Source organism: Oncorhynchus kisutch, linkage group LG12 (assembly GCF_002021735.2).
Source record: "Oncorhynchus kisutch isolate 150728-3 linkage group LG12, Okis_V2, whole genome shotgun sequence".
Lineage (NCBI taxonomy): Eukaryota > Metazoa > Chordata > Actinopteri > Salmoniformes > Salmonidae > Oncorhynchus > Oncorhynchus kisutch.
In genome coordinates, this window is record NC_034185.2 from 47595275 (window position 1) to 47614501 (window position 19227).

General features: G+C 41.3%; 1 protein-coding gene across 4 annotated transcripts; it reads right to left on the reverse strand.

The window, feature by feature from the left end:
- Window positions 1-1620: 1620 nt before the first annotated feature.
- Window positions 1621-10669, reverse strand: LOC109900348 (hepatocyte cell adhesion molecule-like). Of its 4 annotated transcripts, none has more exons than XM_031837655.1 (6): window positions 10534-10660; window positions 4983-5026; window positions 4014-4292; window positions 3754-3873; window positions 3259-3329; window positions 1621-2262 (listed from the first exon to the last, which is right to left on the reverse strand). In XM_031837655.1, exons 1-6 carry the CDS (start codon window positions 10608-10610, stop codon window positions 2182-2184), a joined length of 672 nt encoding a protein of 223 aa, XP_031693515.1. In that variant the 5' UTR covers window positions 10611-10660; the 3' UTR covers window positions 1621-2181. The 4 variants fall into 4 exon arrangements, with proteins under 4 accessions (XP_031693515.1, XP_031693514.1, XP_031693513.1 ...); XM_031837654.1 differs by having other exon boundaries at window positions 3754-3810; window positions 4709-5026; XM_031837653.1 differs by having other exon boundaries at window positions 4709-5026.
- Between the last annotated feature and the right edge of the window lie 8558 nt (window positions 10670-19227).

Consider the following 19227-nt stretch of genomic DNA (forward strand, 5'->3'; position numbering starts at 1 on the left):
CTGTTGCTGGGCAACACAGACTTTCAACTCCCTCCAAAGATTTTCTATGGGGTTGAGATCTGGAGACTGGCTAGGCCACTCTAGGACCTTGAAATGCTTCTTACGAAGCCACTCCTTCGTTGCCCGGCGGTGTGTTTGGGATCATTGTCATGCTGAAAGACCCAGCCACGTTTCATCTTCAATGCCCTTGCTGATGGAAGGAGGTTTTCACTCAAAATCTCACGATAAATGGCCCCATTCATTCTTTCCTTTACACGGATCAGTCGTCCTGGTCCCTTTGCAGAAAAACAGCCCCAAAGCATGATGTTTCCACCCCCATGCTTCACAGTAGGTATGGTGTTCTTTGGATGCAACTCAGCATTCTTTGTCCTCCAAACACGACGAGTTGAGTTTTTACCAAAAATATCTATTTTGGTTTCATCTGACCATATGACATTCTCCCAATCTTCATCTGGATCATCCAAATGCTCTCTAGCAAACTTCAGACGGGCCTGGACATGTACTGCTTAAGCAGGGGGACACGTCTGGCACTGCAGGATTTGAGTCCCTGGCGGCGTAGTGTGTTACTGATGGTAGGCTTTGTTACTTTGGTCCCAGCTCTCTGCAGGTCATTCACTACTTCCCCCCGTGTGGTTCTGGGATTTTCGCTCACCGTTCTTGTGATCATTTTGACCCCACGGGGTGAGATCTTGCGTGGAGCCCCAGATCGAGGGAGATTATCAGTGGTCTTGTATGTCTTCCATTTCGTAATAATTGCTCCCACAGTTGATTTCTTCAAACCAAGCTGCTTACCTATTGCAGATTCAGTCTTCCCAGCCTGGTGCAGGTCTACAATTTTGTTTCTGGTGTCCTTTGACAGCTCTTTGATCTTGGCCATAGTGGAGTTTGGAGTGTGACTGTTTGAGGTTGTGGACAGGTGTCTTTTATACTGATTACAAGTTCAAACAGGTGCCATTAATACAGGTAACGAGTGGAGGCCTCTTAAAGAAGTAGTTACAGGTCTGTGAGAGCCATACATCTTGCTTGTTTGTAGGTGACCAAATACTTATTTTCCACCATAATTTGCAAATAAATTCATTAAAAATCCTACAATGTGATTTTCTGGATTTTCTTTTTTCATTTTGTCCGTCATAGTTGAAGTGTACCTATGATGAAAATTACAGGCCTCTCTCATCTTTTTAAGTGGGAGAACATGCACAATTGGTGGCTGACTAAATACTTTTTTGCCCCACTGTATACTGTATGTGGGCTAATGTAGGTGGAGCACAACATGCTCTAATAGGGGAGTCTGCAGGAGGGAGTGATTGTATTCTTAAGAGATCATGAGCTACATACTGTGTACCTAGATAAGGACAAGCAATAAAAGGTCCTTCTTAATAAACTAAACTCTGACTTTCGTACATTCGAACTGCATGAACACAGTTGTAGTCAAAGCAAGATCTGAACTACACTTAATCATGTCTGCATTTTGTGAAAAGCAATAACAGTAAAATCTCACCAAAGATCACTTTCTGAGTCAAAAGGCAAATCAAGATCTACCACTCAGAAATGTTTCAACATAATATATATGGTGGTTTCCAACATAGCCCAATAGCCATTGTGCTGAGGAGTAGGCGGCTATATCTCACCAAACATCTGCTTTTTTTGTACACAGCTGCTATCCACTGGCAAGCTAAACAATGACCAGCTATAAAAAGATACAGGGGAGGCACCTACATTTAAACAACAGGACAGACAATACTGAAAATAAGTTTCGGCCCAGCTGTAGCGTAGCAAACACACTAGTGAATTGTATTAAAAGAGGTTCCATTTGTTTTGATCTATACATTGGGATAATGGGCACTTGAAAAGAGGGATCACCCTACTTATAACCCTATAGGTATAGTTATTTAATTTGTCTGCATCAGTGAATCTCATCGAGGCCCCAATTCAACAAGAGACTGAGAATGACCAACAAAGGAGGTTTGAAATGATAACAAGACTTCAATGGTTAAATGGGAATTTTCTCCAGGAACAACTGTGCAAAAGTTTTCGAGATGAATATTTACTATAATCTTGTCTCAAAGTCCACTAAGATGTAACGCCTTCTCTTGGATGTGGATTATCATGTCACCCTCTCATTAACTTCCTGTTCCCTCTCCTTCATGCAGTGTCAACATCCTCGCTGGCAGCCATGTGATGTTACCGGAGTGTATAATAAACTAATGTCAGGTTAGGGTTGTCTCTAAGTGACTCCAGTCCTTGTATACCTGTTCGCTCCTCCTAAACAGAGAGAGGGAGGGAGGGAGGGAGGGAGGGAGGGAGGGAGGGAGGGAGGGAGGGAGGGAGGGAGGGAGGGAGGGAGGGAGGGAGGGAGGGAGGGAGGGAGGGAGGGAGGGAGGGAAGGAAGGAAGGAAGGAAGGAGGGAGGGAGGGAGGGAAGGATTGAGAGGGACAAGGAAAGAGGGGGGTGTCGGAAAACAACAACAGAAAGTAAAACTGATCATATGTTACGTTATTAGATACTTTGTACCAGAGGAAGGAAACAAGACATGTCTGATGCTCTCTTGTCTATTCTCATTGTTCTGCAGTAGGTAACTCAACAGTCAACACATCTAGAACCATTCCTAAATCTAGTGGGAGGAACAAAGAAGCCAAGCTTAAAAGTTCACTGACTTGACACATACTGTTAAAGGCACAAGAAGATCAAAGGCACTGCTATACTGAACAAAAATATGAATGCAACTTGCAACAATTTCAAAGATTTAACTGAATTACAGTTCATATAAGGACATCAGTCAATTGAAATGAATTCAATAGGCTCTAATCTATGGATTTCTCATGACTGGGCAAGGGCGCAGCAATGGGTAGGCCAGGGAGGGCATAGGTCCACCCACTTGGGAGCCAGGCCCCCCCTCCCTTCCCTCCCCTCCCAGACAACCTGCAGGTGAAGAAGCCTGATGTGGAGGTACTGGCTGGTATGGTTACATGTGGTCTGCAGTTGTGAGGCCGGTTGAATGGGTAGGTGTGTCCAAACATTTGACTGGTACTGTATGTACAATATGCAGTGTGGCGTCTCATTGTGCAACCCAAACATTTAATTTGGGCAAAACTGGTTGCAGTGACATCAGGCCAGTTATCAAACTCAGGTGGTCTGTGCAACTCAATACCACATGAACCCACTGACACAGAGATAAAGCCAACAGTTGTAGACATGAGGGCTGATAAAGCAGTTGTATTACATCTCCTATGTTTATCAGCCTGTAGAATTATTACTAACCTGGTTTTCTGCTGGTTTAATGTGAGTTATCTCTGCATACTGAACATCATCTTGCTTTCTTTCAGGTGAATCTATAAAGGCAAATAAAGTAAATGAAATATACAGTGTGGGTGGGAGTAACTGACATATATGCACACATGCTCACCCCCAAGACAGGTTCTACAAACACTAAGGACTCATGTTACTATGGATTCTTGTGTCTGTGAGGTCTGTTTGGCACCAGCGAAGCTAGGAATTAAATCTTGTCAGAGTGTGCTTGTGTGTGTGTGCCTTCTGCTTTATCAACATTTAGAGAAGTGGTCTGAGACAATGCAACTGTCTGACCAAGCAGAGGAAGTGTGGAAGATAAGCCACTTCATTTGACCTGCATCCGTTGTTCAGGCAAACTCTTCTTACCTTTTCCAAAACACTATCCATTATAATTAAAAAAGGTTGTGCACAACATGTTTTGAATTTGACAAGGAGAATGACCTCACCCTGTAAAAAACGAAATACCTGCATGTGAGTGTCCGTTTCTCCTCTTCTTAAGATATATTGCAAAACCAACAAGTCCTGAAGCAACCAGAACACAGATTACAGCAATAATAAGACAACCTCGAGTCCTCTCATCACCATCTAATATAAAGAGAGAAAACAATATTTGAATTAAAACATTGGGTTTCATTAAATGAGCTCTACCATACTTATTGTTTCATATAGAAGTTGGTATTGTCTGGATGTCTGCAATGTAACATTAATACTGTACATGTTTTTACCTGTCACCTTAGAGGGATCACTCTCTATACAGGAATGTGGAACAACAGCTGTCTCCTTGCTGACTGGGTTGGCAGCCTCACATCTGTAAGAGTCTCTGTTCTGTTCATCCAACTTGAGAGGTAGAGAGAGGGTGATGTTGTGGTCAGGGCTGCTGGTCTGGTTGAGGATCTCCCCTCCTTTGTACCAGGACAGGGTCACCTCTCTCCCGTTCTCCACAGAACACATCACGCTACAGGAGATGTCATCATGGACCGTCACCTGAGGTTTGGACAGAACATCTGGAAGACAAATAATGAAAAAATTTGAATTAGTGAAATGAAACTTCTTTAATGTAGCAAAGAGCAGTTGCTACATTCATTTTTGGATTTAGAAATGAATGAAATGTACCCATTGATTCTTGAATAATATTTATAAATGCTTCTTGAGCTTAGAACCCATAAAAAAGTTTTACTCCGGTGTTTGTAAACAACGAAATTGTAAACAAACACTATATGTCTACACACTATAATATTTTACATGATGGCTGATCAGTCCTTGAATCCATAGCTCGGTCTATGAATTTGAGAGTGGTTACATTTCTCCAGACCCATCCCTCAACTTTTTACCACACCAAAAGGTGACAGCTTTAGTATTGTTTCTACTGCTGATTGCCACTTTAATGATTTTGTCATTTACAGCACACACACACACTTACAGTAGACAGTCAGCTGAAATATATGTGTCGTCATCCCTTCATCTGTATTCTCCATAGTATAAACCCCAGAATCATATATTTGTAGGTCTGACAAAGTGAAGACTCCAGTAACATTGTTCCAGTGAAGGCGGTTTTTATATCTCTTCTCAAGGTTTGTATTACTTTGTTTACCAGGGTACACCTGTGCAATACTGCCAAGGTCTCCATAAAGTAAATTGCCAGAGTTCAACACCCTTTCTGGAAAATAGAAAAACGTTCCCACGATGCCCTTCACCTGCCGAGTCTCTGGCTGTTCTGAATGCTGGGCTGAACAGAGTACTGTGGAGAGGAAGAGAGACTCAATATCAACGCATTGACTTAAATATCATAGTTATTCTCTAATAAAATAGCAATGTAGCAAATTGCAGTTTTTCTTGATAAAATGTGTCCAAACAGAGTTAACGTTTTCTAAACAATTAACATGCAGCCCAAAACTGAAACACGTTGGCCAAAATGACACATTTCATTTGCAAAATGCATTAAGACTCTCAAAACATTAAATACATGACACAAAATTAACTCCCTCCATCAAAACATACAACTTGTTATCTAATGAAAAGTTATTTCAATAAATCATTACACAATGGCCCAGTAAATACAAATTACAACTATCAATATACTCTAACATGGTTTACCCCCTTTCCTATTTCTGTGCCATTTGTTGATACTATAATTATAGTATGCACCATAAAAGACGAGTAAATATATTATCACAGCATGGGTTGTGTTATTTTTTCCTAAAATGATTTAACCAAAGATGACCAACACAGAAAGAACGTCACTGAAGAGCATGAATATCCAGAAACAGAAGGCTTTATTTGACCTTTTTCCATGTTGTCCTTCACAAATGCAGTGATGCTGTACAGTATATACAGAGAATCAAAATAAAATACACCAGGCTAACAAATCACTGCAAAAACAAATCAATGTAGAAAAGGCAACATGTAACTGTTTTCTTCCTGGGAAGGAGAGGAGCACCAAAATGCAGCGTGGTTATGGTTCATCTTTAATAAAGATGATAACGTGAACAATATACATATATAAAATAAGAAAACGTGGAAAAACCGAAACAGTCCTAACTGGTGCAAAACACAGAGACAGGAAAAATCACCCACAAGAAACCTAAAGCATATGGCTGCCTAAATATGGCTCCCAATCAGAGACAACGATAAGCACCTGCCTCTGATTGAGAACCACTCCAGGCAACCATAGTACCTAGAATACTCAACTGAACACAATCCCATAGACAACAAAACAAGACACATAAATCACCCATGTCACACCCTGGCCAACCAACATAATAAAGAAAACACAGAATACTAAGGCCAGGGCGTGACAGTACCCCCCCCCCCCCCCCCCCAAAGGTGCGGACTCCCGGACGCACACCTAAACCCATAGAGGAGGGTCTGGGTGGGCGTCTGTCCACGGTAGCTCAAGACTGAGGGGTAGCTCAAGACTGAGGGGTAGCTTAAGACTGAGGGGTAGCTCAAGACTGAGGGGTAGCTCAGGACTGATAGGTAGCTCAGGACTGAGAGGTAGCCCAAGACTAAGAGATAGCTCAGGCAGGTTGACAGCTCTGGCAGATCCTGGCTGAATGGCGGCTCTGGCGGATCCTGGCTGAATTGCGGCTCTGGCGGATCCTGGCTGAATGGCGGCTCTGGCAGATCCTGGCTGAATGGCGGCTCTGGCGGATCCTGGCAGACTGGCTGTTCTGGCAGATCCTGGCAGACTGGCGGCTCTGGCGGATCCTGGCAAACTGGCGGATCCTGGCAGACTGGCGGATCTGGCGGATCCTGGCAGACTGGTGGCTTTGGCGGATCCTGGCAGACTGGCGGATCCTGGAAGACTGGCGGCTCTGGTGGATCCTGGCAGACTGGTGGCTCCTAAAAGATATTTGCATGCATGACTTGTTACACAAACATACAGCTTCAGAACTGGCCAAAATATATTTTGTACAGGCTAAATGCAGCGGTATGATTTTGTTTATATTGTTAGGGACAGATACACTATATACAGTGCTCTCCACTAATTTTGGCACCCTTGGTAAATATCAGCAAAATGGACAGTGAAAAAACGTCTTTATTGTTTATCCTCTTGGTCTTTCATTTAAAAAATCACACAAATACAAACTTTAATTAAAGTAAAATAATTGAAAGAAAAAATACATTCTTATCATAAAACATGTTTTTTCTCTCAAATATATATATTTTTACGCTATGTTCTACATTGTAGAATAATAACACATATGGAATCATGTAGTAACCAAAAAAGTGTTAAACCCTTTGCCTTGAAGACAGCTTTGCACACTATTGGCAATCTCTCAACCAGCTTCATGAGGTAGTCACCTGGAATGCTTTTCAAACTGTCTGGAAGGAGTTCCCACATATGCTGAGCACTTGTTGACTGCTTTTCCTTCACTCTGCGGTCCAACTCATCGCTAACCAACTCAATTGGTTGAGGTCAGGTGAATGTGATGGCCAGGCCATCGGATGCAGCAATCCATCAATCTCATTATTGGTCAAATAGCCCTTACACAGCCAGGTGTGTTTTGGGTCATTGTCATATTGAAAAACAAATGATTGTAACACTAAGCGCAAACCAGATGGGATGGTGTATCGCTGCAGAATGCTGTTGTAGCAATGTTGGTCAAGTGTGCCTTGAATTCTAAATAAGTCACAGACAGTGTTACCAGCAAAGCACCCCCACACCATCACACCTCCTCCTCCATGCTTTATGGTGGGAACCACACATGCGGAGATCATCCATTCACCTACGCTATGTCTCTCAAAGACATGATGGTTGGAACCAAAAATCTCAAATTTGAACTCAAAGGACAGATATCCACCGGTCTAATGCCCATTGCTGTTGTTTCTTGGCCTAAGCAAGTCTCTTCTTCTCATTGGTGTCCTTTAGTAGGGGTTTCTTTGCAGCAATTTGACCATGAATACCTGATTCACACAGTCTCCTCTGAACACTTGATGTTGAGATATGTCTGTTACTTGAACTCTGTGAAGCATTTATTTGGGCTGCAATCTGAGGTGCAGTTAATTGAAAAAGTCTGAGGCTGGTAACTCGAATGAACTTATCCTCTACAGCAGAGGTAACTCCGGGTCTTCCTTTCCTGTGACGGTCCTAATGAGGGCTAGTTTCATCATAGTGGTTGATGGTTTTGCGACTGCACTTGAAGGAACTTTCAAAGTTCTTGAAATTTTCCGGATTGACTGACTTTCATGTCTAAAGGTAATGATGGACTGTCGTTTCTTTTTGCTTATTTGAGCTGTTCTTGCCATAATTTGAACATTGTCTTTTACCAAATAGGGCTATCTTCTGTATACCAACCCTACCTTGTAAGACACAACTGATTGGCTCAAACGCATTAAGAAGGAAAGAAATTCCACAAATTAACTTTTAAAAAGGCACACCTGTTATTTGAAATGTGTTCCAGATGACTACCTCATGAAGCTGGTTGAGAGAATGCCAACAGTGTGCAAAGCTGTGGCTAGTTTGAAGAATCTCAAATATAGAATATATGTAGATTTGTTTAACACTTTTTTGGTTACTACATGATTCCATATGTGTTATTTCATAGTTTTGATGTGTGTTATTTCATAGTTTTCACTATTATTCTACAAATGGGCATTTTCAACCGTTAAACAATGTTCTTTTAACCATTTCCTGATTTGTGCAGCCCAGCAACATTTTGTTGCACAACATTACTGTATTCTCGGGTCTTTCCCATAGCGATGGATAAATATGGGAACTTGGCCTGTGTGTCACCTCCTATTTATACCCCGGTGAAACAGGAAATCATGGCTTACCACTTAAGCATTTCTAACAACTCAGGTGAACTTAAAAACATCAAATATGAATGGGAATATACTTCAGTTAGATTTACTCATAAGAATTTCTAGGGGTGCCAATAACTGTGGCACACATGTTTCGGAGAGAAATATTTATCACATTTATTACACGTTTTTTTTCTCTTATTTAACAGCCTGTATTGAAATCACAGCCTCTCTGGTGCTGCAGCATGCGCTCATTCCGTGTCTTGCTCTGGTGTGATATTAAAAGATTCTGCTAGTCTCCAGTCATGTAAAATGAAGTAGAATTGCATAAAAGTTTTTAAAAAGGCAATTTCTTCTCAGAATTCAAATATTCATGCAGTGCTTTTATTAGTGTTTTTAGCAGTGCTTTTATTATAATGGAGATCTTTTCCCCTCTACCCTCTACCCTCTACCCTCTACCCTCTACCCTCTACCCTCTACCCTCTACCCTCTACCCTCTACCCTCTACCCTCTACCCTTGTCCGCGGTGGAATGAGAATCCACAACCGTCTGACAACCAAGGCATGTAGGCTAATGCTTACAAAATGAAGAACAGCTTCTAAAACTACATATCTAAAGGCTCTGGTCTGTCCTAGGATTGAGGGTAAAGGGTAGGCATGTTCTCTGCTATCCACTTTGATTCATTTTGGGTACAGGGGAGGGTCACTTGTCTCATTGGTCAGGGAGTGTAAAAATATATTTTACTGAAGGGTCATCCATATTCATTTCAGAGAGGTCTGATTTTCTCCAGGTATCCCTCATTATAAATACCTTACAGTCCCTTAACAGTTCACAAGCACCTCAGTCAAGAAACTCAAGATAGATCTGACAGACAAAACCAAAACCTGAAAACCCACATCATTTCCTTCTCACACTACGTCTTAAATACTTTGAGGGCTTGTTTCCCAGACACAGGACTAGGCCTGTTCCAGGCCTAGTCCTGGACTAAAACCCTATTTTAATGGAGAGTCTACATTGTGCATACTTTTTAGTCCAGGGCTTAATCTGTGTCCAGGAAACAGGCCCTGAATGTTTGATCTACGGGGGTTCTTCATTTAGTTGATGGACCTACAGTATGCTCATTGTCATTCAATGATACAACACCATGGAGGAGATTCCCAACACTAGTTCTTATCATGACAATAATGTTTTAAAACGTCATACGAAACATAAACATAGTTGTTCATGTTACAGTTTCAGAAAAGGGGAAGTTGTTTAAGAGCAGCACTTTAGGCAAGTTGGACAAACATCTAATGCAGTGAGTTGATAAAATCTCATTACCAAGAGGAAATGCTCTCTCTTCTCCATCCTGAACACAGAGGGGAATGACTTGTGTGAGCTCACATTCAAGCCCAACATTCAAATAAGAGGCTAATTGGTTGCAGTCAGATCATTAGTCCCAGAGAAATAGAATGTCACCTTGAGTTACTCAAGTTGATCAACTTCGCTTTCTCTATGAAATACAACAGAGAGTTTATTTCACACAACTGTTGTTAGGTTTGGCCATCGACGCTTGTGAACATAGCCACGTGAAATTGGGGTGCTGTAGCACCCCCTGAAAAATAAAAGAGGGAAAAAAGGAACAAAAAACAGCACCCAGACCCCAGTAATTGCTTTTGCACAGAAAAACTCCCTACAACATTAGCAAATTGACCCAATGCCTCCTTTTTGATATCAGCTGTGTAACTTGAGGGTGTAGGCTACGCCTGGAACAACAGTGGAAGTCCCATAACATTGTATTAAGCATCAGGTATCCAAGCCTGCAGACACAGTAATTACATTTGCGAACATAACTAATAAGACTAATAAGCCTACATGTATAGCTTACCTATATATATATATATATATGAGGTTTCTGTATCACATGGAAAAATGTCTAAAGGTGTCACACATGAGTTTAGCACAGCTGTCTCTAGCCTCAAGTCTCCACAACCACAGTCACAATAATCAAGGGGCACATACCGAAGAGATGCAGCAGCGTCACCTTCAGTTTTTTTCTTTGAGAAAACAGCATTGTAGCCTACAGTCCATACAATCATCCAACTGGTTCCACTAAATCATCTTCAAATAACAAGACAAGTCTGAGATACTCGACAAGAGCGCCCAGACATTGAGTTTGTTAGTTTAAGCTTTCCCATTGGCCGGGTGGGTGGAGTTTACATTTGAGAGACAACTACAACTCCATCTACAGTTGTATTTGCTTTTCACATACAACATAAAAAAGAGGAGGGGCATGGAGGGAGATATTATCCTGTTATCAGAGCGGCAGCCTTGGTGGTGTACCCAGTAATCTTTGCAGTGTTTTTCAATATGATGAAACCGCATCCAAAGGTAACACCTTTAAATTGTCTCTCATAAGACTGTTATTGATGCACTTATCCTGTGTGCATTCTTTCTAGCCCAGATAATTGTTGAATGTTGAGTGATGGTGGATGAGCATTCCATTTCGAGGCAGAGAACAGAGAGAGAGAGAGAGAAGGGGGAGAGTGAGAGAAGGGGGAGAGAGAGGGGGAGAGAGAGGGGGAGAGCGAGAGAGGGGGGAGAGATAGAGAGGGGAGGAGAGAGAGAAAACAGCCAGGAACACTCTCATGCGACATGCATTTTTTTAAAGGATATTGTATGTTTGTGAACGATTCACCATCCTGCTTTGTGAACAATTTGACCAGGTGACACAATAATGATCCATTTGAACAGGGCGTGTTTTGTGTCTGTGTGTGCAGACTGTCAGCTTTAAGTTGAGGGTATTTTCATCCATATTGGGTGAACCGTTTAGGAATTACAGCACTTCTTGGTCATAGTTCCCCCATTTTAGGTGACCAAAAGTATTGGGACATTTTGTTTAGTTTGAAAATGTGTTGTTGGTTGTGTAGATCAGTGGAGAAAAAAAATCCCAATTGAAACCCTTTTAATATTTAAATTTAAGGTGGAAAAATGTGAAAACTGTGCAAGGGTGTGGCGAATTATACACTAGGCACTGGGGGCCCTATTCAGACTTAAGACAAGTTGATTTAATATGGACTTAAGCCCCCCAAAATATACTTAAGCCAATTTTTTTTCAATTTATCTCAGTCTGAATCGGGGCCTGTAAGAACTAAACTACCTAACCCAACACTATCAACCTCCCATCTCCATAAGTTGGTTCCACATTAGCCTTATATTATCAGAGAACAATGTTTTTTTTAAACTAATAATAGCTAATTGAAAATCAGTTACTGTACACTGTACACTCAATTATAACAATATCCCTACTTTTTAGCACTTTGAGATTGTTTTTAACTGAAAGCAGGGTAAAAATGAAATGTTATTATTATTGATTACTTTTACTCTTAAATAACATGCATGTCGAGCAAATATGTCTACCTAGATAAGCTTTGTCACAGACACGTTCATTTATTCTTCAGTTCCTCACAGCTCGTTAAATACATTCTTGTAACACCTGAACTGACACATTTGTGAAAGATAGCAGGACAGACAGGTTTCATCTGCATTCTGTTTGGTTTTTGTCAACTTTTGTGACATTATTTTAAGGATATTGTATAGTATTTTTTTTCCTATTCATTTTCGGAGAAGAGCCTGTAGTTTGTGATTTATAAGAAATTGTGGAGTAGATGCCTTGGAATTAGGACAAGACCCGAGGTAAGACAACAACGGACACATTTATGTAATAGGGTGAACTATAACTTTTATAAGATACACCGGACACAAATGACATGGCGACAGACAGTGGTGGCTGCTGAGCTGGATGTAGATGGGTCTTTAATGGTCATGGGACAGACGGCACAAGCTGTGGTCAAAGACAGACTCCAGAAGAAGATTGTTGCAGCTTAATGTCCCACATGGGAATAAGAGGACTGAGTAAGTAAGTATAACTTTTAACACTATGAAATATTGTAAATCTTGAACCTTTAAAATCTTGAAATGAACACCACAATCATTTTGACCTTCAGGGCAGTCACTCACATACACGACATTTGGTAAATACTAGGCTTCTTTGAATGGAACATGGATATGTTGCCAGTAAACCGTGTTTATATTGACTCATTACCATATCTCTAGAAAAACAGATTTATGAAAACGATATTACCAATTAGAGATAAATATAGTATTTATTTATCCTTTAACCAGACCCTTGAGGTTAGAAACCTATTTTGAGAGGGTTATGTTAGCTAGTTAAACCATGTAGTGGTTAAGTCAGTTAATTCAGATGTGCTAATGGCACTAAAGACGTCTCTTTTCTTGTTCTACGGGAGTGTTTTTAACCAGAACAAGAACAGCTCACCACATTCAGACACTCATCTGTGACACCATGACAACTGAGACACCCTCATAACCCACAGCTTTTTTTCTTCTCACGCTATAACATTATCATTATTGAGACATTCACAGCGTTCTCAACCATCTTCCCCATCTCATTTACTCTTCTGACCACATTGACTTTTTACGTGAAGCCCACTACCTGTATCCTCAACCACTTGTCTCTCGCTCTTCTCTATGTGACAGACATTTCCTTTTTAAAGAAGAACAGTCTGATACCATTAAATGCGACAAAAAGTTCAATCCACAAATAGTATAAACCTCAACTTACTCTGATCTTGCAGCTGTAGGGACAGTGCCTTCAGTGTTCCCGCTACTCTTCATCTCCTGCTCCAGGATCCTCCTGCAGTCTGTTCACCAACATCAGCCTGTCGAATATTTCCTTTTTGATGGTAAGCTGGCTGTTGCCTGTGGTGATACGAGATGTAAACTCACAGAGGTATATAACAGAACAACAGCAATGATTGCAACCTACGCTGAAGATAAAACATTAAACCACAATAGATACCTTCTGCAGTCATATACTTACTGTTGCCAAGTCTCTCCCATGGCCACAAAAATTTGTCGGTATTGAGCAGCTCATCCACTGTGGGGAGCCTAAACTCTGCCTGCTACTCGTGAAGTTGAGCAATGGCAGCTGTCAAGGCCGCCTTGTCCTCAACAATTTCTCAGAATCTGATGCCTCCTCTTGTTGCCATCTGAATAAAAAAGGGTGATTAGATGGACTGTAGATTTAAACATTAAGGGCCGAGGGGGTGTGGTATATGGCCAATATACCACGGCTAAGGGCTGTTCTAATGCACAACACAACGGGAAGTGTCTGGATACAGCCCTTTAGACGTGGTATATTGGAAATATACCACAAACCCCCGAGATGCCTTATTGCTTTTATAAAACTGATTACCAACGTAATTAGGGCAGTAAAAAAATATGTTTTGTCATACACGTGGTGTACAGTCTGATATACCACGTCTGTCAGCCAATCAGCATTCGGTGCTCGAACCACTCAGTTTATAATCTCATATATTACATGACTGTAAGTTATAGAGCTACAAGAGAGGCACAAACAAAGAGAGTACGAAGCATCAACTCAAGTTACACTGCTGTTTAAGGTCACGTAATTTCACAGTTTAATTAAATGTTTACATCAATTAATAACATAGGTCATGCCTATATTTTCTCAGAAACATGGTCTGATGTATATGAATCATGTATTGTATTTCACAAATCAGTTGTACTGCTTGATGAATAATGTGTTTGAGGTCATATTGTTGTTGGGCCTTACCTGTCAAACGGTAGAGGGAGTGATTCCTCGGTTTCACACTGAGGTAAAGCGCCTCAATCTTCTTCTGGAGATGCCCTGTCTGCCCTGTCTGACTATCCTGAAGTATGGCTGTCAAACATAGGGCAAGTTACTAACATGACTCTACTGACATCAATGCAATTCCGAAGTTGAGAGACAGGTTTCTACCTTCAGGCCACTGCTGCACCTCAGCAAAACCAAGCCTGAAGCGCACCGTGGTCCAAGAGTGGGCAAAGCTGTCATCAAGAAAAAGGGTGGATAATTTGAAGGATCTCAACTATAAAATATATTCGTTTAACACTTTTTTGGGTTAAAACATGATTCCGTATGTGTTATTTCATAGTTTTGATGTCTTCACAATTATTCTACAATGTAGAAAATAATCAAAATAAAGAAACCCCCTTGATAGAGTAGGTGTACCTGAACTTTTGACTTGTATTGTATGTGAAGTCAGCGTTAATGCACACAGTGCACCACAAAGAGTTGCTAGAGCGCGATGGAACAAGGACATCCCGGCCGGCCAAACCCTCCCCTAACCCAGGCGAGACTGGTCCAATTGTGCGCCGCCTCATGGGTCTCCCGGCCACGGCCAGCTGCGACACAGTCTGGGAATTAACCTGTGTCTGTAGTGACAGCTCAAGCACTGCGATCCAGTGCCTTAGACCGCTGTGCCACTTGGGAAGCCAATCAAATATATATAGATAAGATGTGTTATTTTCATGATATGCTTATGAGTTATTTCTCATAAGAATGTATTTTGTTGTACTATAGTGGTGGCCATTGGCAGTTATCTGTTCTATGTCAGGACTAAGTTGCATGGGCCACAGAGAGGGGAGAGGTCAAGGGGTCATCATGTGTAAACATATCTTTTCGGTGTGGCAGTGACTCCCTACTTTTCTCATGGGGGGAAAGGAGGGTGACAGTGTCTGGAATCATTCTATGCTCCCTCTTTGTTGACCTATAGGGTCACTCTCCTCTCCGTGAGTTTGTCCTCTGATTGGTTGTATTTAGAATTGGTTCTATCTAAATGACAATTTGATATATATCAATGGGTGGGGGTAATGTCTTGGTACCATTTTGTACCAAGGACGAGATAAGAGCTTTGTTTAGGAGACCAAACTGAACGATAATTTATAGCCCACTCTGTCTGACTAGGGGATATTCTCTCTGAAGTAAGGTTTTTTCTTTGTAAGTTCCTAAGACCTGTGTTTTGTCATGTCGTCTAGGAGGGGGTGGATCTTTGTTATAAAGGATCCCATTTGCCATTGTGTGAGGGACTATCAACTTTCCATTAGAGATACTGAACTGTTGAAAGTCAAAATGCTATTGCAAAAGCTTAATTATTATTAAAGGTGAAGATTAAGCATAACTCTGACTCGTGTGATTTGCTGTCTCATCAGTTGGTAATTAAGGAAATTTCCACGACACAGTTTACAGTTTTTACTGGTGAAGTCGGAAGTTTACATACACCTTAGCCAAATACGTTTAAACTTTTCACAATTCCTGCAATTTAATCCTAGTAAAAATTCCCTGTCTTAGGTTAGTTAGGATCACCAATGTATTTTAAGAGGGTGAAATGTCAGAATAATAGTAGGGAGAATGAATTATTTCAGCTTGTATTTCTTTCATCACATTCCCAGTGGGTCAGAAGTTTACATACACTCAATTAGTATTTGGTAGCATTGCCTGTAAATTGTTTAACTTGTGTCAAACATTTCGGGTAGCCTTCCACAAGCTTCCCACAATAAGTTGGGTGAATTCTGGCACATTCCTCCTGACGGAGTGTAACTGAATCAGGCTAGTAGGCCTCCTTGCTCGCACACGCTTTTTCAGTTCTGCCCACAAATTTTCAATAGGATTGAAGTCAGGGCTTTGTGATGTCCACACCAATACCTTGACTTTGTTGTCCATAACCCCTATATTAACCCCTATATACTGTACAATGAGGAATTAAACTACAAAATACTTCTCCCATTTTGTGGACCATTGACGACACCCACAAGATGTATAAACAACAACCATAAATAACAATAAAATAAGATACAAAATAAAAACGTGAAGAACATAACTCAATCAGTTCTAATTAGCACATGTAGGACAGTATGCAAGTGTGTGTGCATGGACTTTGCAGATGTATGTTTCACAAGTGCAGCACATAGTATTTGTTTTACAGTCCTTCTTTGGGGGACAGAATCCTCAGGTGGATCAGGCTTCTTGCTGCACTCGCGTATCAGGTAGTCAGCCTGCCATGTAGGCTCCTCATGGAGTGCAATGTCAGGCAGGTGGTTAGAGCGTTGGACTAGTAACCGGAAGGTTGCAAGTTCAAATCCCCGAGCTGACAAGGTACAAATCTGTCGTTCTGCCCCTGAACAGGCAGTTAACCCACTGTTCCTAGACCATCATTAAAAATAAGAATTTGTTCTTAACTGACTTGCCTAGTTAAATAAAGATTTAAAAAATAAGATTCAGCCCCCTGAACAGCTTTCACAAGCGTTGAATGTGTGGGGTTACAAGTGCCTTTCCCAGCTGCTCCAGGAACACCCTCCTCTTGTTCCACTTATCAGGCATCCAGGTAGGGTTGATCTTGTTCCATATCACGAAGGCATTGTATGAGGACACAATGATGTTATGGAAGATGACCAGGGGCCAGTGGGCAGTCATCCTCCTGCAGCTGTAAGTTTAAATCACCTTGTCCAGGTTGTCCATGCCTCCTTTATTGTGTTTGTAGTCCACGATGATGGCTGGCTTCCTATCCTCACGATCACTGATCTCAGCCGTTTTGTGCAGTGTGCTCAGTAGGACCATATTCTTGTTCCTCTTTGGGAGGTAAGAAACTAGAGTGGTGGCGGGGGTGAAGGAAAACTTTGATGAGAAGGCCTCTCTCCCCCTTGATGCGAGGAGTGCAGGGGGGAGCTCAGGCTTGTTCTTTCTAACTGTACCCAATCATGGGGATCTTCCTCTCAGGAGCTGCTGGTTGAGTTCAATCAGTAGCACACAATCTCAATTGTGTGTGTGTGTGTGTGTGTGTGTGTGTGTGTGTGTGTGTGTGTGTGTGTGTTTGTGTATGTGTGTGTGTGTGTGTGTGTGTGTGTGTGTGTGTGTGTGTGTGTGTGTGTGTGTGTGTGTGTGTGTGTGTGTGTGTGTGCGCGCGCATGTGTGTGTGTGTCTTTGTGGGTTTTGTGGTGCGTAAATGATTTTAGAACTGCCGGGTCAAAAATTACCCTAAGACAATTTTTGTACCCTGGTGGTCTACAGCTTTCATGGAAATATGAATAAAGGTGATGTTTCGCTTTTTCTAATGTTGGGGTCACTCTAGGAAAAGACATCCAATTTCAAGTAGAAAGAATATAATTTAGGGGGTTTTCTCTGCTGTTAAACATAGTGGCGGGTCATTTTTTTTACCCTTAAGACAACACAAGAGTTTTAAGCCATTTTGCCACAACTTTGGAAGTATACTTAGGGTCGTTGTCCATTTGAAAGACCCATTTGCGACCAAGCTTTAACTTCCTGACTGATGTCTTGAGATGTTGCTTAAAAATATCCACATAAATGACCTCCCTCATGATGACCTCCCTCATGATGCCATCTATTTTGTGAAGTGCACCAGTCCCTCCTGCAGCAAAGCACCCACACAACATGATGCTGCCACCCGCGTGATTCACGGTTGGGATGGTGTTTTTCGGCTTGCAAGCCTCCCCCTTTTTCCTCGAAACATAACGATGGTCATCATGGCCAAACAGTTCTATTTTTGTTTCATCAGATCAGAGGACATTTCTCCAAAAAGTACAATCTTTGTCCCCATGTGCAGTTTATAGCGGTTTTGGAGCAGTGGCTTCATCCTTACTGTGGATATAGATGCTTTTGTACCTGTTTCCTCCAGCATCTTCACAAGGTCCTTTGCTGTTGTTCTGGGATTGATTTGAACTTTTTGCACCAAAGTACATTCATCTCTAGGAGACACAACATGTCTCATTCCTGAGCGGTATGACGGCTGCGTGGTCCCATGGTGTTTATACTTGCATACTATTGTTTGTACAGATAAACATGGTACCTTCAGGCGTTTGGAAATTGCTCCCAAGGATGAACCAGAGGTCTTGGCAGATTTTTTTTATTTTCCCATGATGTCAAGCATAGAGGCACTGAGTTTGAAGGTAGGCCTTGAAATACATCCACAAGTACACCTCCAATTGTCTCAAATGATGTCAATTAGCCTATCAGAAGTTTTTTCTGGAATTTTCTGGAATTTTCAGTGAGTTATAAGTGATACAGTGAGTTATAAGTGAAATAATCTGTCTGTAAACAATTGTCGATGAAAAATTACTTGTGTCATGCACAAAGTAGATGTCCTAACCAACTAGCCAAAACTATAGTTTGTTAACAAGAAATTTGTGGAGTGGTTGAAAAAGTTTTAATGACTCCAACCTAAGTGTATGTAAACTTCCGACTTCAACTGCATATATGGGACACATACAGGCCATAAATAAAGTAGCTACACCATCAAATATCTAATTAAGGGTTGATGTGCTACATAGATTGGGGCAATCAATAAATGGTCCATCATAAAGGAAATGAGCTAAATTAAAAGCTACAATTTATCCCAGCAATTTTGCGAAAAGCGATAAAATGTCACTCAAGATCAAACAGAAAAACGGAAAATCTTTCCCTCAGAAATGTTTCAATACAACATACACGGTGAAAGGAAAACATTTGATCTATGTACCTTTTGTTTCTAAAGCAGCCTAACAGCCTTTGCTTCTAAGGAGTAGGTGGCTTTATCTCAAACGCCTGCTCTTTTTATATGATGTACACAGCTGCTATCCACTGGCAAGCTAAACAATGACCAGCTATAAAAACGATACAGGGGAGGCACCTACATTTTAAACAACAGAACAGACAGAACTGAAAAAGAAGCTTTGACCCAGCAGTAGCATAGCAAACACACTAGTGAATTGTATTAAAAGAGGTTCCATTTGTTTGAACCTAAACTGTACATTGGGATTTGGGATAAAAGGCACTTGAAAAGAGAGATTATCCTGATC